At 55.3% G+C, this 22,486-nt stretch overlaps 11 protein-coding genes across 11 annotated transcripts; 5 read left to right on the forward strand and 6 right to left on the reverse strand.

Moving 5' to 3' along the window:
* Positions 1 to 278: 278 nt before the first annotated feature.
* On the reverse strand, positions 279 to 1,384 carry HMPREF1541_08180 (uncharacterized protein; the record flags this gene model as incomplete). Its single annotated transcript, XM_008722500.1, has 3 exons — positions 279 to 631; positions 684 to 1,234; positions 1,287 to 1,384. 3 exons carry the CDS (start codon positions 1,382 to 1,384, stop codon positions 279 to 281), a joined length of 1,002 nt encoding a protein of 333 aa, XP_008720722.1.
* A 426-nt stretch (positions 1,385 to 1,810) lies between these two features.
* HMPREF1541_08181 (uncharacterized protein) lies at positions 1,811 to 4,480 on the forward strand (the record flags this gene model as incomplete). Its single annotated transcript, XM_008722501.1, has 2 exons — positions 1,811 to 2,464; positions 2,519 to 4,480. 2 exons carry the CDS (start codon positions 1,811 to 1,813, stop codon positions 4,478 to 4,480), a joined length of 2,616 nt encoding a protein of 871 aa, XP_008720723.1.
* A 366-nt stretch (positions 4,481 to 4,846) lies between these two features.
* HMPREF1541_08182 (uncharacterized protein) lies at positions 4,847 to 6,628 on the reverse strand (the record flags this gene model as incomplete). The annotated part of the gene is made up of 1 exon (XM_008722502.1): positions 4,847 to 6,628. The coding sequence occupies one exon, from the start codon at positions 6,626 to 6,628 to the stop codon at positions 4,847 to 4,849; it is 1,782 nt and encodes a 593-aa protein (XP_008720724.1).
* A 1,177-nt stretch (positions 6,629 to 7,805) lies between these two features.
* On the reverse strand, positions 7,806 to 8,740 carry HMPREF1541_08183 (uncharacterized protein; the record flags this gene model as incomplete). Its single annotated transcript, XM_008722503.1, has 4 exons — positions 7,806 to 8,277; positions 8,369 to 8,457; positions 8,501 to 8,529; positions 8,581 to 8,740. 4 exons carry the CDS (start codon positions 8,738 to 8,740, stop codon positions 7,806 to 7,808), a joined length of 750 nt encoding a protein of 249 aa, XP_008720725.1.
* Positions 8,741 to 9,430: 690 nt separating this feature from the next.
* On the reverse strand, positions 9,431 to 10,423 carry HMPREF1541_08184 (inorganic pyrophosphatase; the record flags this gene model as incomplete). The annotated part of the gene is made up of 3 exons (XM_008722504.1): positions 9,431 to 10,000; positions 10,053 to 10,172; positions 10,226 to 10,423. The coding sequence occupies 3 exons, from the start codon at positions 10,421 to 10,423 to the stop codon at positions 9,431 to 9,433; spliced, it is 888 nt and encodes a 295-aa protein (XP_008720726.1).
* Positions 10,424 to 11,126: 703 nt separating this feature from the next.
* Positions 11,127 to 12,476, forward strand: HMPREF1541_08185 (uncharacterized protein; the record flags this gene model as incomplete). Its single annotated transcript, XM_008722505.1, has 1 exon — positions 11,127 to 12,476. The coding sequence occupies one exon, from the start codon at positions 11,127 to 11,129 to the stop codon at positions 12,474 to 12,476; it is 1,350 nt and encodes a 449-aa protein (XP_008720727.1).
* Positions 12,477 to 13,237: 761 nt separating this feature from the next.
* Positions 13,238 to 13,567, reverse strand: HMPREF1541_08186 (uncharacterized protein; the record flags this gene model as incomplete). Its single annotated transcript, XM_008722506.1, has 1 exon — positions 13,238 to 13,567. One exon carries the CDS (start codon positions 13,565 to 13,567, stop codon positions 13,238 to 13,240), a length of 330 nt encoding a protein of 109 aa, XP_008720728.1.
* A 288-nt stretch (positions 13,568 to 13,855) lies between these two features.
* HMPREF1541_08187 (uncharacterized protein) lies at positions 13,856 to 14,998 on the forward strand (the record flags this gene model as incomplete). The annotated part of the gene is made up of 1 exon (XM_008722507.1): positions 13,856 to 14,998. One exon carries the CDS (start codon positions 13,856 to 13,858, stop codon positions 14,996 to 14,998), a length of 1,143 nt encoding a protein of 380 aa, XP_008720729.1.
* Positions 14,999 to 15,412: 414 nt separating this feature from the next.
* HMPREF1541_08188 (uncharacterized protein) lies at positions 15,413 to 16,615 on the forward strand (the record flags this gene model as incomplete). The annotated part of the gene is made up of 1 exon (XM_008722508.1): positions 15,413 to 16,615. One exon carries the CDS (start codon positions 15,413 to 15,415, stop codon positions 16,613 to 16,615), a length of 1,203 nt encoding a protein of 400 aa, XP_008720730.1.
* A 639-nt stretch (positions 16,616 to 17,254) lies between these two features.
* Positions 17,255 to 19,250, reverse strand: HMPREF1541_08189 (uncharacterized protein; the record flags this gene model as incomplete). The annotated part of the gene is made up of 2 exons (XM_008722509.1): positions 17,255 to 18,330; positions 18,377 to 19,250. The coding sequence occupies 2 exons, from the start codon at positions 19,248 to 19,250 to the stop codon at positions 17,255 to 17,257; spliced, it is 1,950 nt and encodes a 649-aa protein (XP_008720731.1).
* Positions 19,251 to 20,044: 794 nt separating this feature from the next.
* Positions 20,045 to 22,458, forward strand: HMPREF1541_08190 (uncharacterized protein; the record flags this gene model as incomplete). The annotated part of the gene is made up of 9 exons (XM_008722510.1): positions 20,045 to 20,093; positions 20,164 to 20,217; positions 20,262 to 20,368; positions 20,433 to 20,454; positions 20,487 to 20,561; positions 20,617 to 21,119; positions 21,169 to 21,214; positions 21,259 to 21,325; positions 21,375 to 22,458. 9 exons carry the CDS (start codon positions 20,045 to 20,047, stop codon positions 22,456 to 22,458), a joined length of 2,007 nt encoding a protein of 668 aa, XP_008720732.1.
* Between the last annotated feature and the right edge of the window lie 28 nt (positions 22,459 to 22,486).

Consider the following 22,486-nt stretch of genomic DNA (forward strand, 5'->3'; position numbering starts at 1 on the left):
GTATATACACTACATTGAAGTTGGACCGAACGGTATTTTGCGCCGGTCGCCGCCCCAACGACCGCCAGAACGGGAATCTAATAAAGCTCGAACTGGCAATAGAGACAATGTCATGACGCTTCCCTGACGCCGAAGAACCAGGACAGCTCAGTCTTTCCTTCCTTCGTCCCAGGCAGTGATGGAGCATCCCTGTCCTGACGATTGCCGATGTTTCGGCACGTCCCTCTCCCACGCGAACCGTTATTTTCGTCACCACCGTGGGATAGGTCGAAAACCACTCACACGATGTTCGAATCCTTTGCCTTCTCCTTGACGGCCCCGGCCAGCTTCTTGAGTTTCTGCTCGCGCACCATCCTCGCATAGGCGAACAGCATGATGAACAGCAGCTCCATCTTCTCCTTGGTCATCATGAGAATGCCCTGCACAATGAAGCCCTTCATGATCTGCGGGCCTATGCCCTTGAACAAACCCATTGGGCCCTCGTGCTCGATGATGTATGCCATGACCTCGCCGAAGGTCTTGAAGGGCTTGCCCTGCCGTGCGGGAGGGGGGCGGGACTGGAGGCCGACCTTGGCGACGATGAGGGGTTGCGTCGCGATGGTCGCGAGCGCTTTCGAGAGGGCGCCGAGAACTAGAAGAAGTTAGCAAGATGTTCTCAAAGGGTGGGGAAGAGTCAATCATACGGAAGGCTTCGTGGGGACGCAGGTTCACGCGACCTGGGTAGAAGCTCTCTCGGAGGCGCTGATACGCGCCATAGGTGATGGACGGATTAACGACAAGGACCAAACTGGCCTTGAGTCCCCGCCAGAGGCCAGTCCAGCCATCTTCGCTGTGCACGACCTCTCGTCCGGTCTCGAAGATGCCCTTCTTCTCACCTTTCCTTTGCGTTTGCTGCCGAGCTGTGATGACTGCAATAGGGATGGTGAAGAGCTGGGCAAGTGCACCTGCGACGGCACCTAATGACAACTCGGCAGCTGTGGAATGTGTCGCACCGGACCTCAGGTAGATAGTCCGCACTATTGAGTACCAATAGAAGTAGGCGAAGTTTGTGCTGGCCACGCCAACCAATGCGCCAGTCATGCCTGAATATAAGCCTGGGATGCCCTCATGTTCAATAATCGATTGGATGGCGTGCAGGGTCGACTCGTAGTGGGGATGATGGTCGTCCCCTTCGTGGAGAGGCTGACTGTCAATATCTTTTCGTTTGACCTGGACCTGAAGTCTGGTCTTGACACTGTTTGTCACATCAATATAGCTATTCAGAACGCTTCCGGGCTACTGCGTACATATCTAGCGGGTACACGAGTGCGTTCGCAAGAACAGCACCCGTAGAGCCCGCAATGGCACTGCCCCATGGGGGTAGGGGCTTGGCTCCTTCCGACATGGAATCTGTTGTCACCGGTGACACACGGAGGTGAGTGCGGGGGTATCTTCCGGTTGCTGTGGATGCGGCTTAAGGTAGGCGAACAAGAGCCACGTAGGACCGAGACAGAGGTTGACGACGAGAGGAGCGGCAGCGACAGGAATGGAGCTGGGCAGGTCTATATCATTTCCAGCGACAGTGAGCGCATGAAGGAAATACGAGGAAAGGTAGAACGATCTAGCAGCTCACATGGCTCCGTGTTCCCACGAGTCCGGATGCACGAACCTCGGCTGAAGTTGGGGCGATGTCATGCGAGAGACAAACTTGCCAAGCCTCAATCCGCTGCCTCTTGGCATGTTTGCTACCGGGTACTTAGCAGGCCAACGTCAACAGCCTCCTTTGGTACAAGATGTGGCCTCTGTGATTGATCTTTCCACAGCCAGTGAGATGAGTGAGCATGGGAGATCATGGAGCGGCATCGAGGCAAGAGCCAAGAGCGTGGAAAGGACCATTGACCTCAAGACCAACACATCAGCTGCACTCAAAGCCACCATCGAAACAGCTGAACTGTACATGCAAGCATTGAGGCTCGCGGATACTCCCACTGACCGAAAGCGTATCGATGCCAGGTGCAAGGACCTCATCAACAAAGCCGAAGTCCTGAAGGCGAAGCAGGACGGCAGCGTCAGCAACGGCGTGCGCGAAGTGCCGCTCCTGAAACCTCCTGTTTCGCCACGGAAGCTCACCACCCGGGAGAACATCATCCTGCTTGAAGGCTCCAAATTGAACGGCTTCCTCTTCAAGCCATGGGACAAGGAGCCCGCCGACGAAGAATTCGCGCTCAACGACGGAGAAGATCCGTTCATTGACTTGCCGGAACTGCCGCTCTCGGATATCCAATTGGAGTCATTCGACGGCTGGAAGAGACCAAACGAAGCACTGTCATCGATGCGCTTCCCTGGAGCTTCCGAAGGTAACGAGGTGTGTATGACGACGCGGCAGATCAGCAAAATTGATCTCGTGCAAGACCTGACCTCGGACTGCTCAGTGGTAGCCAGTTTGTGCGCGGGGAGTTCGCGCGTAGGAAGAGGTCATCAAATGGTAAGTCTCACCATTTCCTGAGGCATCTCAAACTCGCGTGATTGACAATATCAGATCTCAAGCACTTTCGTCTACCCATGGGACTACAAGGAGCACACCTTTGGCTTGTCCCCGAATGGCAAGTACATACTCAAGTTCTACTTCAACGGCTGTTGGCGACGGGTCGTGATTGATGACCGCTTACCAACGTCCAAGACTTCCCGTGTCCTGCACGTCGTGGACCGTACGTGTCCTGGGCGTCTCTGGCCAACCCTTGTAGAAAAAGCATACCTCAAGGTCCGAGGTGGCTACGATTTCCCAGGAAGTAACTCCGGCACTGACCTCGCGGTTATAACCGGCTGGATCCCGCAACAGGTATTTCTTCACGATGATGACGTCGACTCGGACAGCCTGTGGAAAGAGCTGTTTGACGCCACGACGGAAGGCCACAGCATCATCACGGTCGGCACTGGCAAGCTATCTCGCAGGGAACAGAAGCAGCTTGGCCTGGCGGCAGAGCATGACTACGCGGTCCTCGAGATGAAGGAGAGAGGTGGAGTGAAAGAACTGCTAGTAAAGAATCCATGGATGGATGGCGACGTCTGGAAAGGCGCATCGAGACGACGCCCCAATCCGAATAGTGAGACCGACCCGGAAACGGCCCCTGAAGACGACAGCAACGACATGGTACCAGGTACCTTCTGGATGGATTTCAACAGCGTGTTCCAGCATTTTGAAAACCTTTATATCAATTGGAACCCGGGCCTCTTCAGCCATCGCCATGACCGCCATTTCTCTTGGACTCTTCCCAAGAAACGGCCCGCAGCCAATATCCTTGACGACCACCACCAACTCGTTGTTCAAGCCACGCGCACTAGCGAAGTCTGGATCCTCCTCAACCGCCACTTCCGCAACGGCGATTACAGCCACGCCAACAGCGGCAAGAACGGGTATATCGCGCTCTACATCTTCGACAAGCAAGGCCGACGCGTCCTGTCCCGCGAAGGCGCCAGCACCCGCGGTCCATTCGTCGACTCTCCCAATACTCTCGTCCGCTTCTCCGCCACGGCGCACCAGCCCTACACGGTCGCGGTGCTGCAGTCCGACCTCCCGCCCGGCAAACACAACTTCACCATCTCCCTCTTCAGTCACTGCCCGGCCACGCTGGAAGAAGCTATCGCGCGCTATCCCCATGCCCGCACCTTAAGCGCACAATGGACCAGGTCCACCGCTGGTGGCTCGTCTGATTCTCCGCACTACCTCTCAAATCCACAATTCAGCCTGACGCTACACACCCACCAGCCTATCGCCTGCCTTCTGCGCATCGTCGATGACGGAACCACCACTCTCGACACGACCGACATCCACGTCAAGCTCGCCATCCTCTCCTCGGACGGACGGCGCATAACGCGGCTCCGCACGCGAGATGTAGTCGCGCACTCAGGCGACTATCGACGCGGCAGCGCCGTGATCGAGAAGGCCCTCGCGCCGGGGAAGTACACGGTCATCGCCTCGACCTTCGACGCGGGCCAGCTGGCCAAGTTCACGCTCGACTTCTACTCGTCGGAGGCCGATGCGGCGGCCCGGTCGAGTTTCGAGCGCCTGCCGGGCGAGGAGAGCGGCAAGCTGCTGATGCGAGTGCCCCCCGCCGTGTTTGAACGGGGCCTGGACCGCATGCTGCTTCCTTTGACGGTGCGGCGCGTGAACAAGGTGGTGATCATTGCGAGGCAGGTGCAGCGGTCGAGTACCAGTAGCCTGTTCAAGATGAGTTTGGAGCAGGGACAGGGTCCGTACAAGCGGACTGTCGCGGATAGTGCGTTTGACGAGGAGGAGTTCCACGCGGTGGGGACGGGCCTGCGGATCGACGATGTGGATCTGAGGCCAGAGATGCATGCGCCGGGGTCGGGTGGATTATGGTTGGTCCTCGAGCGGTTGGCGAGGGGTACTGAGCAGGGAAGAGAGGCTGAGGTACTGCAGGTGGATATTCTGGCCGAGGAGGCCGTGGACATTGGGGCCTGGGGTAGGGGTCAGGGCTGATTCTGTACAGAGAGTCATTCGGCATCTTCGTCAGTTGCCCCTCCGACAGTCGGCTATGGCAGTGCTGAAAAGATCTGTCCAGCACATGACTCCAGCAATTGGGGCTGGCCCTCAGGCGGTTGCTTTGTCCCCCATGGTCCTATCACGACGCTAGAGGCGAGCAGTGGAGTCGAGGTGCACATGCAAGCCTCTGAAGCTACCAAACTTCTCCCTGGAAACATGGAGGCGCGGCAGCGCTTGAGGGAATGGGGAGGCCTGCTCGTGAAGTGGGCGGCACAGAAGTAACAGATTCGTTATTGTGGCCCATGCCCAAGGACAAGAAGCCAGGGCGCCTTGATAGCAGCTGCTCTATAGACGCGCGGGGCCTCACCCCATCTTCCTCAGTCGCCTTGTCGCCTCAGCTCCGACAATTGCGCAACATGCACCAATGAACAAACACACTGCAATGGCGTTCGGTGCATCTTTGTTGGCGTTCAGCCATCGGCTATGGTCGGCCTCGGAACCCTCTCCGGTGGGCTTCCCTGGCTCGAGCAACGAGAAGACGATCCAGCTCACGAATGTGCCGACGAATTGAGGAAGCGTAGTGTACACGTTAAGCACACCCAGGTAGACACCGGACAGCTCGCCCGTCGACGATGACTCGTCGTCCTCTGCAGGATGATTGAGGCGTAGCACACCCTCCGACACCAGCCGCCCCGAGCGCTGGGATTCCTCAGCATCCAAATCGTCCAGCTCGGCGTCGTCCAGGCTTGCACGCACTGGCATGTATCCGGGCACATTAGAGCCATGGACTAACACATGTGGGCCAGTGCCCATCTTGTTGATTTCGCGACCGATCTCGGCAAAGGGCGCCCAGCACGATACGGACCACGGTATGCCACACAACGCTACAAGTAGCGTTGCCGAATGTAGTGATCGCACCACCGGTGCCCACAGCATGATCGCTGCGAAGGCGAGGTTTGATATCATCCAGGCCGTGACCAGATCTGGCTGCATGCGGGCAATGGCATTGAGTAAATTCGCTAGGGATGGTGGGGGCCTCCGGGTGAACTTCTCTTTCGACTCGTCCTGATCCGGAGAGCTCACGAGATAAGGTAGGAGGACAGAGCTGGCGAAGGTGATGATTGAGAAGATGACGAGCGCCACGCTTCCCAAGCGCCCAATGTTGCCGAGTGCGTCATGTGTACCATCATCCGGTGCTTCAGGTTCCGGGTGATCGTAGCGATAGTACGTCTCGCCCACCCAGGTACTGCTGTAGAACAGGAAGGGGAACCAGCCGATCCAGCCCCAGAACTGCGCCCAGCAGATCCCTCTGATCCGTGGAGGCAGATGCACCGTGCGCTTCCAAAGCGCCGGTAGCACACTCCAAACACTCTCCGAACTGCTCAAATCGCTTCGGTCACTGCTCAACAACCGCCTCTCTCCCACCGCCCAACTCGTCAAGCCAACACAGGCCCACAGACCCACCAAAGCGACAAGAATCATCTTCTTAAATTGAGTGTCACCACCAAACCAAACCGGCAGCAGCGTCACCAGGTCCATGCTCCCAATGAAATACCCAATGACGCTTCCAAATGCTCCCATCCTTGCCGCCCACGCGCTTCCCGCCTGCTGTTGGTTGAGAGGAAGCGTGTCCACGATCAGACTCCGACACCCCGCCATAACGGCATTGATGGCGAAATCAATCGCATAGATGCTCAGCACGGCCAGCACAACAGTCGGCCCTCTTTTCCATCCGCCCTCCTCCCAACCCTCGCCTCCACCCAGGAACAATTCCACCACCTCCCGCGTCCACCCCAGCAACACCAGACACGCTCCGACCACCACGCTCCCAATCACCATGAACGGCCGCCTCCGCCCCCATTTACTCGTGCTCTTGTCGCTCAGCGCCCCAATCACCGGCTGCATGATGAGTCCAGACAGCGGGCCAGCCACCCAGACCAGCGAGGTCTTGGACTTTGTGAGGCCGAGGGAGAGGAGGTACGGCGTGCAGTAGGTCATCTCGACGCCCCAGGTGAACTGCACGCCCACGAGGGAGATGGTCAGGAGGATCAGTCGGGTCGTCGGCGAGGTGGAGCGTATGGTGGGGATGCCGGCGAAGCTGGCGCCGCGGGGGGGCGCGGAAGCTGAGGTGGGGCCGGCGACCATGTCGACGGTGGTGGACGTGGTCGGAATATGCTGCGGCGCCGCGGCGCGCAAGGACTCAAGAGAGGTTCGAGGTCGTCACGACTTGAAGAACGAGCGATGGGCGTCTGTGGGTGCGGAACACATGATCGAAAGAGAAATTCACCCGTCTTGAAGGGGGGGGGTCACATAGGGTTCGAGCGTGTTCAATAATACAACGAATGAGTCGAAGGAACGAGCGACGGTGGTTGGGGCAAAGGCAGTGCACAATAAAAATGCTGACGCTGTCGTTTTGGGAACGCGGGACGCGAGGAGGTGGAATTGGGGTCAAACTGTCGGAGCTCGGGGCGAGTTGACGTGGCTTTCCGGGGCCCCTGACACCGAGAGCCTTGGGGCCTGCAATCTGTTCTTCTAGACGCTAGAGTTGGGGGAAAAGGTAATCTGAAACGAAGGCATAAGAAACATGGTGTTGTCTATATTGTGTCTGCATCTCCAGGATACATTCTACTATGTTGCTCTGATCAAAGAGGAACCCTCTGTCACCGCTACCAGTAGGTGATGGGTTCTCTGACCTCCTCAGCGTCCATCTGGTAGATGAACGAAGCCCTGGACATGTCCAGCGCATTACAGTGCGTCAGTAAGCCGGCGGGCATCTCGCATGATTTCCGGTTGACTCTGGCGTTCGGTGTCGTGACGAGTACGCCAAGTCTACCAGGCCGTGAGTGATGAGCGCGAAGGCTCACACTCTCGCCTCTGAAGGCGCCAGGAAATGCCGGTTGCTCTTCTCCGCCAAGGCCTGCCCGCTGTGTTTCAAATTGGCTGGGCTGGAATAGAAATCTTGTGTCACCCAGCAGCAGCTCCTGACAGACCATTCGCGAAAATGCTTTGCAGTCCGGATGCGGGTTGTTGCGAACGTGACGGGCCGCAATCGCAATGCAGACCAGCGAGTTTCCCGTCGGCGTTCAGCGAGGCGCTCAAGGACGTGTAGGACTAGATTGTAGAGGTTATACGATCTCCTAGTCTGCCCTGAAAATAGCCTTGTCAAGCTGTCCTCGTGACATTGGGCGCCCAAACCTGGGTATACCTTGCAGGCATGTGCGTTGGTGACAAGTCGAGCATGACCGTTGCCCTGGTCTGCTGTTGCAGCAATCGTCCGCTGAATTCCTCGTGAGTAGATAGTTAAGATGTGACGGCTCAGCTGTCACCTCGTGTGGCCCCAATCTCGTGACACCTTTGTGCTGGTGCTGTTGGTGTGATCAGCCCAAGTCTCTGAGTCTGCCGACATTTCGAAGGTTCGTGCCCGAGGCCGACCGGCATCCATTCCGGCGTCCATTTCAAACACTGGCTTCGTTGGGCCATCGCCTGGCGCTTCGACGGCACTGTTCGTAGGTTGTCGCTTGTTATAGGGGATCATGTGTGCGCTATACCGGTCTCCGACTTCTGCTGGGTAAACCTTTGTTCCACTCATTTCTGAGATTGTCTCTGCTCTGTTCTCCTCTGCACCAGGGCTGGCTTTCCGTCGTCGGCGTAGCAGGAAGAACACAACCGTTGCAATGGCCGCAATGACTATGAGTGACACTCCGACGCCGATTCCTGCCTGCGCGCCAGTTGATAGGCCGCCATCACTCGAGGCCGACGGTTCCGAAGATGCAGTGGTAAGAGCCGTAGACGATCTAAACAATCAGCCAGCGTCCGCGGGAGATTTGCGGTTCCAACGAGGGAATAAGATGAGACTTTCTTCTGCTAGAATTCTAGAATGCTTACCCTTGACAATCGAGCGAGAATTGATTAACATCTGTAGTAGCGCTGGGCATACATTCACCAAGGCGCAATGTTGTATAGTCCCCCGAGCACTGGTGTTGTTAGCGGAGTAATTGTGGAGACAGACTGGCTTACCCATTGGATTTGGGAATCATATACTGTGACTGCTCATCCTCGTCAGAACGTTCAGGACTGGCAATGGGAGGAATCCTCACATGCACATGTCTCAAAGATAGTCTGTACTTTGAAGCTCTGCCATCCAGTGATGTTGAAGAGCGTGCAGTACCCATCGACACCTTCGTTCTGCGCTGTTACGTTAGGAAAATCTCCTGTGTCAGTGCAGGCGTCGTCTATATAGAACAAGAGGGTAGACATTTTGTCAATGGTGAGAGAATGGTTCACAATTGCAAGGCCGGTAGAACTTGAACGGGAATGTAGCTGGCGGACAGGACTTATGGGATCCGGTCAAGCACGAGAGGCCGACTTGGATCTGCCAGGCGGGGCGCGCTTGTCATACCGTGCTCCAGACCCCGTTGTTTCATCGACGCCTGAGAAGATTAGGGGAGCTGCCAAAATCCCAAGTAGCCCCCACCGGTTAAGGCTGACAGCCCTGATTAGCAAAGCTCTGCAAAGGTCTTGGCCGAAGTGGTGAGCTCAAACGGACTTCTGATCCATGGCGCCTGAAACCCGTGGCTTGATGTATACGAAGAATTGTAGATGAGAGGAGGACGTTCAACGCAAGGTAGCCATGGCATGCAGACAGCTGAAAAGTGCAGCGACTTGACGAGGCACGGCGGGCTTGGCACATGGCAGTTACCGTGAATGGGTGGAGTCTGGGCGGGCTTCATAGCCGCATAGCCCGTGTTCATGGATTTTTGATTGATTGCTGGCTGGATTTTTCTGCAGTCTAATTTATCTGCCCTTTACGGAGTACGCGTCCCACGTGCTTAGTATCGAGTCGTCCCATACAGCACACGAGTCCTCCCGTATTTACTTCTTGATGTAGTCGGTCGACACCTGACCAGTTCCTAGCCCAAGGTCAGCCGTGGATATGTCGCGCGAGATTTAGACAGCCGCACCAGAAATGAAGAACCATTTGTCGACACTAGCATCGATGGGTTGCGGAGCCTCGTTGGTGCCAGGGGGGATCCTGCTGAGTTCCGAGGGATCAACACGATCGGGAGAGTTGGAGTTGGTAACGTTGGCAAGGCTGAGGCCGTTAGGTTGGGTCTTTCCGGTGATGAGCCGCTCCCAGGCGTCGCTGCACTCGTGGATGATCTCCTCGGCGTACTTCTTGTTCTTGCATTCACCGCTGAAGGCGAACTGGTTCTCGGGCTTGCCATCTGGGATCTTGTAGATGCGGAACCACTCGTTGGTGGCACGGAGAAGGCCAGGGAGGTGGCGCTCGACGTCCTCGATGTCGTTGAGCTTGGGAGCAAGGGGATCGTGAACGTCAATGACGATGATCTTCCAGTCGGTCTCTTCCTCGTCCAGGAGAGCCATCACACCGAGGACCTTGACCTGTTTGATTTCACCAGTGTAGCCAACGACCTCGCCGATTTCGCAGACATCGAGCGGGTCATTGTCACCCTTGGCCTTGGTTTCGGGGTGGACAACGTTGGGGTCTTCCCAGGTCTGCACATTGTGAGTGGATGAAGCTTGCAGCGGCAGCATCTTGAGTACGTACTCTAGGGAAGGCGCCGTAGTTCCAGAGATAGCCCTTGTGGGGGAAGCAGTTGCGCACAAATCGCAGCTTGCCCTTCTTGACATCCTGTTTGATGGGGTTAAGCCACTCCTCCTTGGAGATCTGGGTTGCTGTTAGCTATTGTATCGGCCTTTGCGGTCAGACGGAATGCGCACCTCGAGCTTGGCGTTGGACCAGCGGGGGATCTCGACAATCATGTTGAGGATAGTCTGCTGCTCGTTGGCATAGAGAGGGATATCGTGAAAGGGGGAAACTGGCTGGCCATTCTGCTCGAGATAGCACTTGTAGTCGAGGGTGTGCTTAGGAGCAATCTGGCGAGCAGAGTACTCGGAGGAGCCCTTGCCGTACGACATGGTGGAAGTAGAGGGTTGTGATCCAGTAGAGAGGTGTCGTTGAATAGCTTCAGAACGTTGGGAAGCTATGGTGGCGGATGGGGAGTGATGGAGGGGAGAATGTAAAGATTTTTGAGTGGGAGCCAGGGCGGGGTGTTTGAGGGAGATGTGGCGGTGGGCAGGAGCAACGGAAAATGCAGGTGCAGCTGCGGTGCAGCGCGAGTGAGCGATCGCTAAGAGGGAGCTGCTGCACGATGATGGCAGACGTAATCGACTTGGGCTACAGCGGAGGCTCAATCTGGGCGCAGTCAGATGCATGGGAAGAAAAATCTCGAGCACGTTTTTGGCCGACAAATGTCCCTTAAGACTGTTCCGGGCCTACGAGCTCTGTGGATGATGCCCCGCTGATGCCGACAGCGTACCTGTGACTTGGTCTTCCGACATTTCCATGCCGCGGGATCACGAAAATGCACCTTATCGATAAGGTGCACAAGACCCGAAGACAGAAAGGCAGGGTCCACTCCGCAATTTTGGCTCGCCGCATCTGTACCGTATTCTGCAGTCAGTTGTCGTGAATTGTGAGTCGCGGACCAACCATACTTACTGCATCGAGTAGATGATTGCAAGCCATGGTTTGCGACTCCAGCGTCTACTTCGGCGACGACTCTCTACGATAACCTCAATCCACGCCTCTTCCTCCATCTTCTCCTATCCCGTTACTAGTATGTCGGCAGCCTCCAGCACGGCCGCAGGTGAGGCGAACGAGGAAGCCACTACCCAGCGAACAACCTCCCCTCTGAACCATGACACACCCCATGTTCCCATCCCAAGACGAGGTGTCGATTACAGAGGGAAGATCGTTCTGGCGCCCATGGTCCGCTCCGGCGAACTTCCTTCACGTCTTCTTGCGCTCAAGTATGGTGCTGACCTTGTCTGGGGCCCGGAGACAGTCGATCGCTCAATGATTGGATGCACCAAGAGGACAAACCCTAGAACAGGCTGTCTAGAATGGTCACGGTCGGCCCACGATCGGGAGACGGTCCTGTACCGCATTGATCCGTCCCGGGAAAGTGGCAGGCTCATCTATCAGATCGGAACAAACTCGCCGGAACGCGCTGTAGAGGCCGCGAAACTCTTCGCCGAGCACGTCAGCGGCTTCGATGTGAACGCCGGGTGTCCTAAGTCGTTCTCTACAGATGGGGGCATGGGCGCCGCCCTTCTTCGTACACCAGATCTACTAGCCAGCATTCTGAAAGCCCTTGTGGAAGAGGTGGGCAAACCACACGCAATCGGAATATCGGTCAAGATTCGTCTTCTTGAGACTCCTGAGCTCACGTCCGATCTTGTCAACAAGCTTTGCAAGACCGGGATCACAGGCCTGACTATCCACTGCCGCACAACGCCCATGAGGCCACGGGAACGAGCAATCCGAGAACAATTGAGGATGATTGGTGATATCTGCCGAAGTCATGGAGTTGCCTGCCTCATGAATGGTGATGTCGTTTCGCGCGAGGAGGGTGTGGCCCTGGCCAAGGAGTATGGTGTAGACGGCGCCATGATTGCTACCGCAGCTGAAGCAAACTCGTCAGTCTTTCGCAAGGAAGCGGATGGTGGTAAAGCACCGTGGCGAGAAGTTGTCCAAGAATACTTGAAGCTCGCCCTGAGCGTGGAGAACAAGTACGGCAACACAAAGTTCTTACTGTCCCAACTTATGCCGGGCAAGAACCCAGCGTATCAGAAATGTCAGATGTCCAAAACCTACACCGAGCTTCTCGAGCACTTGGAGATCAAAGAGGACGCTCTGGTCGCTCAAGCCAAAGAAGTGGACCACATCTTGAACCTTGATACCCCTAAGACGACAAAGCACGACATAAAGAAGGAAAACAAAAGACGTAATAAGGAACTCCAAGAAGCTGCAGCAGCGCGAAGACGGGAGGCAGACCGGAACAAGCAGACACCGAAACGCAATCGAACCGCCAGCCCAGATGGCAGCCGGAAGCGGAAAGCCGAGCTGGCCGCAGAGAATGCAGGTTTCGAAGGCGAAGGACGAGGAGCACTGGCCGTAGCGGCTTGACTCGAAACTCTCTGGAGGCATCCAACCTTCGGCTCGACGACATAGACGTCTCTCTACTTGCTCCGGCAATCGCTTTAAACGGCACGGATCACAAGCATAACCAGGTTATCTGATGCTCTTTCGTGACCCAAGTGGCCACTTTGCAGTGTGATGTCGAGCCGTCCTACACGACCCTGCCATGGCCATCTTGTGTACGAGAGCTATCTCTGCTGGAGACGACATTGGGAGGAGAGTGCAAGACGAGATATTAGGTAACACAACACTGATCTTTGTAAGAGTGGCTCATGCCACAAGCAAACCAATGCTCCCACCTCGAAGATCAAGGGCAATGGCGAGCTTCGAATTCAAATGAATTCTCCTCATTCTAGAATACATATTTCAACATTCATCCTTTCATCAACTCCACTCGATCAATTCAGATAAACCCGAGACATTGGAATCGTTTTACAGCATGTCCGCCATGCTGTATACTATGCGTGGCTCTGCTTTCAAGAGTGTCGCAGTAGGCTCAGCCGTGCTCTGCTTTCACTTTGATGTGTCGCTCTAGGCGTATACTTCTCTGGGCGTTCCACGGCCTCACGTTGACAATCACTACGACCATAGGTACAGGGACAGGGTGAACTCTGCACCATGAGCGTCGCAGTATGACTTCGCCTCGACGCCGGGCACCACCGCGTCCTCGACGACTTCTTTTCATAGCCAACTCCACGGGTACTGGGGTTCGTGCGATCCTCATAGCTGAAACGGTGCTGCAGCTTCCCTTAGCCAGATAACTCCTCCTTGCGGCCCGTTATCCGCGCGTGCTTGTCGACCTCAGCGATGATATCCTGGATGGTAGCTGGCTTCACGTCCGCCTTCTTGGCTTCTTCCCTCGACTGCTCTACCCAAGTATAGCTCATTTTCTTGCCATCCTTAAATCCCAGCTCGAGAAGCGCCGGCTGGTTTGAATTTCGTGGTAGTTGTGTAGTCTTGATCTGGATAGACTTGTGTGCGTTTGTTGGGAGGAGACCGAGAAAGAGGCGAGGTACTATCGCTGTTCTGGAGAAGGGGTCGAAGGCCGCCTTGAGCGAGGTGAGGTAGGTGGTCTTCATTTTGAGGAGGTTGATATGAAATGTTGCTTCGCGGGCCGACTTGAGCGCGTGGGGAGGTCTCTCAGTAGAAATTGCCACCCTGAAGCTCTTGCACTCTGTTCTCTTCGCGATCAATGCGATCCAGCTGTACGTGCTGAGTCGCAAGATGAATAGCCCTCGAAAGCTCTCCGAACTCTCCTCCGCAAAAAAGTAAGGCGGAGCCTTACGCCTCCGACGAGGCTACATCGGCCACCTTTGACGACATGCATCTTTCCTACGGCTTCTCCTCTCACGCGTCCCAATGGAACGATGTCCTCCTCACTCACTCGCCGTCTCCAGGCCCTCAATGACGCCTATAAAATCACCCTAGCTCAAATCGCCGAACTCCAGTCTCTACCCGCCACCAGTCCCGATGCTTCGACACGCCGCGCCGATCTCGCCAGTGACATCCACGACTCCCTGAAAGAACAAGAAGACACTCTCGAGCTGCTCCGGCAAGAACTCGACGACGAGCCTCTCCCTGCGCGGCGTAACTCCAGCGATGAGCGGTACACCGAGCGCGAGCGCAACGCCGACCTGGTCGGGCGTCTGACAGAAGACCTCCACACCGCCCGTACACGCTATCGGCGCGCGCAACTGCAAGCGAAACGCAACGCGGACAACGCGAGGCAGAAGGAGCGCGAAGCGCTATTCAAACGCAGTCGCGGCGAAGGCCAGGACGGTGCAGCACCACTACCACACGGCAGACGACCAGGGCAGGAGAAGTTGACGCAGGAGGAGATCGCGCGGAACGCGTCAGAGGATGTTACGAGGGCGCTGCGGCGGACACACGATGTCATGACGGCGAATCTACAGCAGTCGCAGTTTGCACAGCAGACGCTGGACGAGAGTCAGGATGCGTTGAAAGGGCTCGCAGAAAGTTACGGTGGCACCAGCGATTTGCTCAAGAATTCGCGGAGTCTGGTTGGGCAGCTGGTCAGGAGCAATAAGAGCGATACGTGGTACCTGCAGACGGCGTTTTACATGCTTGTGGTAACAATTTCGTGGTTGGTGTTCAGGCGGCTTCTGTATGGACCACTTTGGTGGCTGGTATGGCAGCCGTTACGGTTGATGTGGTGGACTACCATGAGTGCGGCGGGTGCTGTGGGTTTTGGAGGTGGTCACAGGAGCCTAGCAGAGAGCTCGTCGGTGTTGTCTAGCAGCCACGGGATTCCGACCTTCGGGCCTGGGCAAAGAGTCCGGGTGGAGTTGGCGCCGAAAGGTGGTGGTTGGGGCGGGCAAGGTACCCCACCACCAAAAAACTCGCCTATGGTTGAGGAGATGGGCCAGATGGCGGAAGATGCTCAGCAAGGGACGGTAGTAGATGATATCACTGAAGAGGAGAGACGAGAGCAAGAGGCTCAGCCGCGGAACCCGTACAAGCGGATGATGGACACGAAGGATGAGCTATGATGCGTAGTAATGAAACAAAACCGTATCTCCGTCCCCTTTGGTCACTTTGCTCTCGATGCCTTACGTGTGCAGGCTCTAACGACTGTTTGAGTCATTTGGTGAACGACATTCGCTGCCTGTAAGGCGTCCGTTGGGGTAATCAAGGCAACTAGGACGCCGAGCCGCGGCTTCTCCAACGTCAACCCAAAGAGTCGCATCAAACATCAGCCGGGCTCGTAATTGAAGAACGCTCGCTAGCGTCGTCGCGATTCTTCTGGGTCTTCCGTGGTAGTTATCTACCGTCGCCCTGTACTGATATCCATCGACCGTTATAAAGAAGATGAGGTGACATTGCCGATCCGATAACGGAAAGGAGGAGGATCGGCTTTGAAGCCTCTGCCTACGCTTCGTACCCACACTCTCGACCCAGTGAAGATGCTCACGCGCGTCTATGATGCCGTGGTCGCTGGTGGCGGCGCCGCCGGAATCGCAACAGTCGGTGCTCTCCTGCACTTCAAACCTCAGCTCAATGTAGCCTGGGTAGACCCCGATTTCAGGGGTGGACGCATTTCGAAGAAATATCGAGATGTCAGCTCGAATACCAAAGTGCGGCTCTTTGCCGACTATGCCAACGCCCTTGAGCCCTTTCAACAGATTATTCGGTCCACGCCTAAACCAAATGCTATGACAGTCATGGCGGAGCTTGACCAGAATCGCGGCTGCCAGCTTCACTATGCCGCGGATATGTTGCAGATGCTTACTGGCGGGTTGTGGAAGATGACGAACGTGGATGCCTACTTTGGCCGACTATCAAGTGTCAACAGGCCTGACTCGCTCTGGTCCGCACGTTTGAATCTCAACAGCGGCGCAATTTCATCATCCAATTCAGCAGCAGCAATCGGTACCTCGACTATTGGCGCGCTGAGAGCACATCGCCTGATAGTGTGCACCGGGTCTTCACCAACGACTCTTGCCCTTCCCACGACCAAACCTGAGACTCTGGATCTCGACGACTGTCTAGATCGCCAGGCACTTCGAGACCTCCTTCCAACTGACAAAGACATCACGATTGGAATTATCGGCACTTCCCATTCCGCCATCGTGCTGATCATGAATCTGTATGAGCTCGCCACATCCACGCACCCGCGGCTGAAGATGCGATGGTTCGTCCGCAGCGAGCTCACCTACGCGCAAGAGATGGACGGGTGGATCCTGAGAGACAACACCGGTCTCAAAGGAGCTTCAGCGGATTTCGCTCGCGAGCATCTCGAGGAAAACAGTCTGAAAGATTCTCCCGTGCGACCCTACCTGGCGAAGGTTGACTGTCCGGATGCAGCAGACCCCAAGATGAAGCCCGAGCTCGAGAAATGCACACATATCGTACAGGCTATCGGGTTTTCACGCTCAGACACGATGCCCAAGGTCAGTGTGGATGGTAAAGAAGTGCAGGGCCTAGGCTGGAATCCAGAAACGGGTGCATTGACCGATGGGAAGGGTGCGGGACTTCCTCAAGCGTTTGGTGCTGGCATTGCATTTCCGGAAAGAGTAAAGGGCCCGCATGGGAATGTAGAGCATGCAGTTGGGATGTGGAAGTTCATGCGGTACCTGAAGAGGACGGTGCCAACGTGGGTGGAGTAATACCAAGCGTGAGTGTGGTGAGCGTCGGCGTCGAGAGATGGGTGCTGTTCAAGATACACACGCTTCTGGAGCACAGCGATAGAGCCAGCCGTCCCATAGCGTCCGAACAGGTCGTTGGACATAGACGGTGCCCTACTACATCCATATCGTCTACACATCTGACCGTCAAGGCCAGATCGTCTACAGTTTGAGGAGTCAAAGCAGCAACGCAGCGTACATGCGTGGGAAAAGATAGCATTGTCCCCGCGAAGACTATCATGCTGCATAGAACATTCGGGACTTTTGACTACCTAAGCCCAATCGCACGGAAGGTGTACTAAGAGTGGAGAGTTATGAACCCCCCCCCCCCCAACATATGCTTTTGGAATGTTGCCTTGTTGTCTTGTTCGCAACGGCGTCAGCTCGAGCTCGATGATGGTTCTTGTTGCTATGATGCGCCCCACATCCCAAATGACCAGCTGCCTGGTCGCAAAAGAGGCCTCGTTTCTCATGTCTTTGATCGTGTGCTGCGCGCGGGGGCCGTTCGACAAAGTCATTCATTCGCCTCTGACCTTCCAGACCACCACACCTCGTTGCCTCATTAGCTAGCTGTCGCTTTGCGCGATAGACTTATGCCTTTTCCATTCCCACTTTCCTATGTTACTCGTGGATATCGGAGCTCCGTGCCTTTCCTGACTGTACGTGAACATGTTTCGATTTGTTCTGTTCGCCTGGGTGCCGGCTGTCGTTGCGTCGAGTGCCTCCAATCGAGTCGACGGTACTTCTCAGCGATCCTGATAAATTTCCCACCTTCGAGTCACTCCCTGGCTCGATCTTGATGGTTGGCTCGGCTTTGATGGTCGGCTCGTTACAGGCGGGCTGATTGTTCTGAGAGCGTGGGCCAGTCTCTGTGAGGGCTTTCTTGTTGGGGTACTCCTGTGACCTATTTGATTGCCTCTTTCGAGCTTGGCGACCTGGCTCGCCCCTTACAACACGCTGCTGTCGGGACGACCTCTCGTGAGGACGCGCGGGCGTGTTGTCATCATCTTGCCGTGCACCGTTGATATTACGTCCATCTCCCGGATTGGAACGCTGTTGTGAGACTTGAGAAGATTTGACAGGTATCCGCGAGTGCTTCTGAGACGACTCGTGACGTGGAACATCGTTGGCGGCCTTGATTAGTTTCTGCGCGGCCATTTCGTGGTCTTTGGGGCTGCAAATCCAGATCACCGCCCGACGGACGAGCCGCTCTCCATCCCAAGCCTTGCCCTGATTGTCGCCGGATCGCTGGACGAGAGGTTCGACAACCAGATCCGGGCTTCGACCCGCCACGCCAGCCTCCTCCGCCGTCCTGCCGTCGTTGCTATCACCATCATGCTTCAAGTTCATGATTGGATGCGCTTCAAGTTGTTCGTGGTCACAAGAGAACCGATGTCTCTTGAGGTCCGACAAGAACAAAAATGTCACGCGTGGATATTGTGCATGTATTTGGATGCTGGTGCTAACAGCCAACCAGATAAATTTGCGTAGATCGTCTCTAGACTGGTCTGTTGTACTGTGATCTTCTCGCAGCAAGAATCCGACAGCATTCATGGCCAACTGCAGGACTTGTGCGCGGAAGTCTTCGGTGCTGGCCTCAAGCTCGTTTGAAGTTGAGACGTTGTCGAGCTTGAAGTCTGGCGGTAGCAGAGAGGAAGCCGCAACGCACCTAAACTTCTCGGCATATTCAGCTGTACCTAGCCAATATCAGCGTTAAGCTCGCGAAAAGATCGGCTAACTCACTCTTGCTAAACCCTGCAACACTCCGAGATATAATCTGGGTGACGTCTCCCAAAGATATGCTACCACCGTTAGTGCGCACCGCCGAGATGACAGAGAAGGGGTGTTCAAGGATCAGCCGCACGATCAGGCTGTTGAGAAGGGCGTTGACGACCACCTTCGGTGGAATGAAACCCTGATCAATCGCAGAGAGAGCGCTGGTGGAGGCGATTCTAGGGACGCATGGATCACCCAACACATCTTGACCATGCTGAATGGCTTCAATGTCGAGCTCTGGCCATTTTGAGATAGCATTGCGAGAAGCCCAGGATTTGGATGCGCGAAACACCCGTGACAATTGAGACGCAACACAATTGTCATCAGTAGCTTTGAAATCGTTTGACTCAAGTTCTTCGAGTGGCTGCAGAGTTGCATCCTGGTACTCCTTGAGCGTCAACTCTCTGAGTCGAGCTGTATCCTTGAGCTTCCGGATCTCTTCATTCTTTGCCTGTAGCTGATGTCTGAGCGACTGCGAAGCGGCCGTGAGATCACCGAGTTTCTCGTCCTTGTCCTTGATTTTCGATTTGGATTTCGCGAGCTGGTTGTTTTTGAGATCTGCGTTTTTCGCTTTCTCAACCGCCCGCTGGACCTGGAGCTTCTTGATTTCGGCTTTATACTTATCGATCATGAGATGAAACTTTTCGACGCCATAATCTCTGAGCTTCCTTTCTTTCTTGGAATGCCCGTTGTTGGCTATCTGTCCAGAGGCTGCCATCGTGGGAGTGTCGGCCTTGAGCCGCTTCTTGGATCTATTCATAGCTCGCGAAAAGGTAACGTTGCCAACGTAATCGGAATCGTCGTCATCCTGTGTCTGGCCATCATCGTCGGGCGGATCCATCTCCGTGTCGGAAGGCAAATAGAGGTCTTGCCCTAGATATCTGGACTTGCCACGAGTGCTGGGGCCGGTTAGGTCGACGAAACAATGCGAGCTCGCCTCACGGGAGTCTCCTTCTGTGGCCGCCATCTGATGATGGTGTGGTATTGTGGTGGATGAGAAAGAAGATTCAATGAGACCAGCTCAAGTAGATTGAGGCTCGCCACCCTCAAGTGAGGTGGCTAGGTTGGTGGCAAGCTCTGAAGTCACTCCGTAGGCCGCGAGTTGCAACTCACTTGAGGATTGGTTAGTGCGCTGAAAGGTGTAATGAGGGCCATGAACGATACCAGCGGAGTCAGCTCAAGTCTCTCATATGAATCTCTGAGGACAGCCAGGCTCTGGCGATAACGAGCCTGAATCTTTGCATGGTGGTTCTGAAGGGCAAAACATAGCCTATCATCGACACCTAAGTACTCGCCCTTATGAAGGGGATCAGCAAGATCATAACCTCAGTGCAGCAGCAAGAACGTGACGTTGGTGTGAGTTCAAGCAGGAACCTCAGCCACAAACGTAACTCACTAGAGTCTCAATTGAAATCGCAATTCACTCCGGCTTGATCCATGAACAGTATCTTTCAGTGCCACCGTCCTATATGACCACTCCCCCATTACCGACATCCCGCTTCTCCCCAATAAATCTACCATAGCCTGCTCTTTGGCCTTCAATATCAAGACTTTTACCTTTGCAGGGCTCGATAAATGCTCCTATCATCATAAGTCTTGCCCATCCACACCCGTGCCAGGCTCTCCAATATCACGATGGCTCGGCTAAACATCCTCGGCGTGCGTGGTCCCGACGAAGACAAAGGTATGTGGCCATCGTGAATTTCTGAGGCACTATGCTCCGGCTTCAGACGCGATTCCACTGACTGAGACAGAAGCCTCAGCATCGAAGGACGGATCAACGAGAGGCTTGAAGAGAAAGCGAGGCGGTGAGTGAGCTCTGCATAGTAGAAGCGCCACTCACTTCCTCTAGAACTCAGTCAAGATCCGAAAGCTCAGGCGAGGCGCGATGCTTACCGTGACAAGGTCAAGGAGGAAGCCAACAAGGAACGGAGACGTATCTGTGTTGGTGTAGACATGGTAAGAAACGGCAATTTGCTCGCCCGGTGCTAGGCTGACATCTCACAGGGCACAACGTTCTCAGGCTAGCAAGACATTAAGGCACGGTTCGGCAGCAGAGTCTCTGACACCTGTTTAGGCATAGCATTCGTTTCCAATGCCAACCTCGAGAAACCACCAGTCGTCATTCAGGGATGGCGTAATGGCGTAGCAGGTAACAACGAACCTTGCTAGGTGTTCTTCGTTGCTCTTCGTTGACCATCAACTAGCATTCCAGGACAAGGTGCCATCAGTCATTGGCTATGCCCAGGACAACAGTTGGTCTGAGGACCGTTGGGGATATTCCATTAAGCCAGGTGAGAGCAGCTTCACGTGGTTCAAGCTGAGACTCGATGAAGCCACGGATCCTGCTGCTTATGATGACCCAGTCCTGCAGCAATTCATTAGCAATGGCCTTGTCAGACTACCCGAAGGCAAGACTGCCACTGACGTGGCGACCGATTACCTCAGATTTCTCTACAACCACGTCCTAGAGTCTCTCAGAGGAATCTTAGGGCCGGGTCTGGTGGTAACACCGTTGGTCTTCTGCCTGACTGTTCCAGCCACCTGGAGTCACTATGCTCGAGCGGAGACTCGCAAAGCAGCAGTCGCAGCAGGCTTCGGCACACGCTATGGGGATGAGCTCATATTGGCCGATGAAGCAATGACAGGCGTCTTGGACTGTCTGCACGGAACTATCCACGATTACGACAGCGCAGCGCAGCCGTTCCAGGTAGGTCATTCAGGCCTAGGTTCGTGAATCGTTCTGACAAGACCCGCAGCAAGGGTCGACAATCCTGAATTGTGACCTCGGAGGCGGTACACTGGGTAAATTCTGTTCAGCTGATGCAGGACACAGCTAACGTGTTCAGACTGTATCTCCTATAAGCTCGTAAGCCTCGAGCCCCTTCGAATCGAGGAAGCAGCAGTTGGCGCTGGGTACGTTTTGATTGAATATCGTCCCGTACATATCACTGACTCTGAAAAGTGCCAAGGCTGGAGCTACGACCATTGACAGGGGCTTCTATGTCTTCCTGGAGAAGACGTTCGGCATCTCGTTCACCGACGTACCCTTGAAAGCACGAGCAGCCGGCAGCAGAATGATGGCAGAGTTTGAGACCCTGAAACAGGAGTTTGAAGGAGCAAACTCGAAGACGCAGCCGACCGATCTGACCGTCCCGTTGAGACTCAAGAAGCCTGATATGGACGATCCCGAGGTGAAAAGGAGATATGATAGCGACGAGGGCCTCATAACATTCACACCAGAAGAGATGGAATCCTGGTTCGCTCCGATACTCGACGCAGGCTTTCAGCTCATTCGGGACCAGGTTGCAGCGGTCAAAGCGGCTCGTATGCCGAAAGTCCAGTCCGTCGTCCTATGTGGCGGCCTCGCCGCAAACAGGTACATCAAGTACCGGTTCAAGGATTTCGTTGAGAAGGAGCTTGGAAAAGACATACTTTGTCTGGCCCCTGAGAGAGCATGGTCTGCAATCTGCCGCGGCGCCAGCATCTATGCTCGTCAGCGGAACGTTGTCGTCTACCGCCGGGCGAGGGACAACCTCGGGTACCCTGTTCACGTGCCATTTGACGAGGATGTGCACGATGAAGAGGATCGGATTGAACTGGATTCAGGATCCCGGGCTCAGAATCAGATGCACTGGGCGATCAGGCGTGGCCAGAAGATCTACCCATCGACCAAGGAGGAGATCAGCCTGTACGCTGAGTGCGACAACGTCAGCTTCAAGAAGAAGCTCTTGGTGCAGCAAGAGCTTTTCTCGAATTCGGACGACGTGGCGCCTCAGCGGTTGGACGAGTCATGCAATCCCCTCGGAACACTCACCATGGAACTCTCAGGGGCGGCGCGGGCAGAGCGGAGCCGACTGCGAAAGAATGGAGCCATGTCTATTCCAGGTTCCATGAAGATCGATGTAAAGGTCCAGGTCAAGCCAGGTTCCGACAAGGGCATGATGCAATTCAAAGCTGTGACGGGAGTCCGCAAGGTAGCTGGCGAGGTCCAGGTCGAGTATCATACTGACACGACTGCTGGAAAGAAGTTGAAGAAATGCAAGTGAGGGGCATGGGAACAGGCGTCATGTCGGG

Source organism: Cyphellophora europaea (genome assembly GCF_000365145.1).
Source record: "Cyphellophora europaea CBS 101466 unplaced genomic scaffold supercont1.8, whole genome shotgun sequence".
In the NCBI taxonomy this organism is placed as follows: Eukaryota; Fungi; Ascomycota; class Eurotiomycetes; order Chaetothyriales; family Cyphellophoraceae; genus Cyphellophora; species Cyphellophora europaea.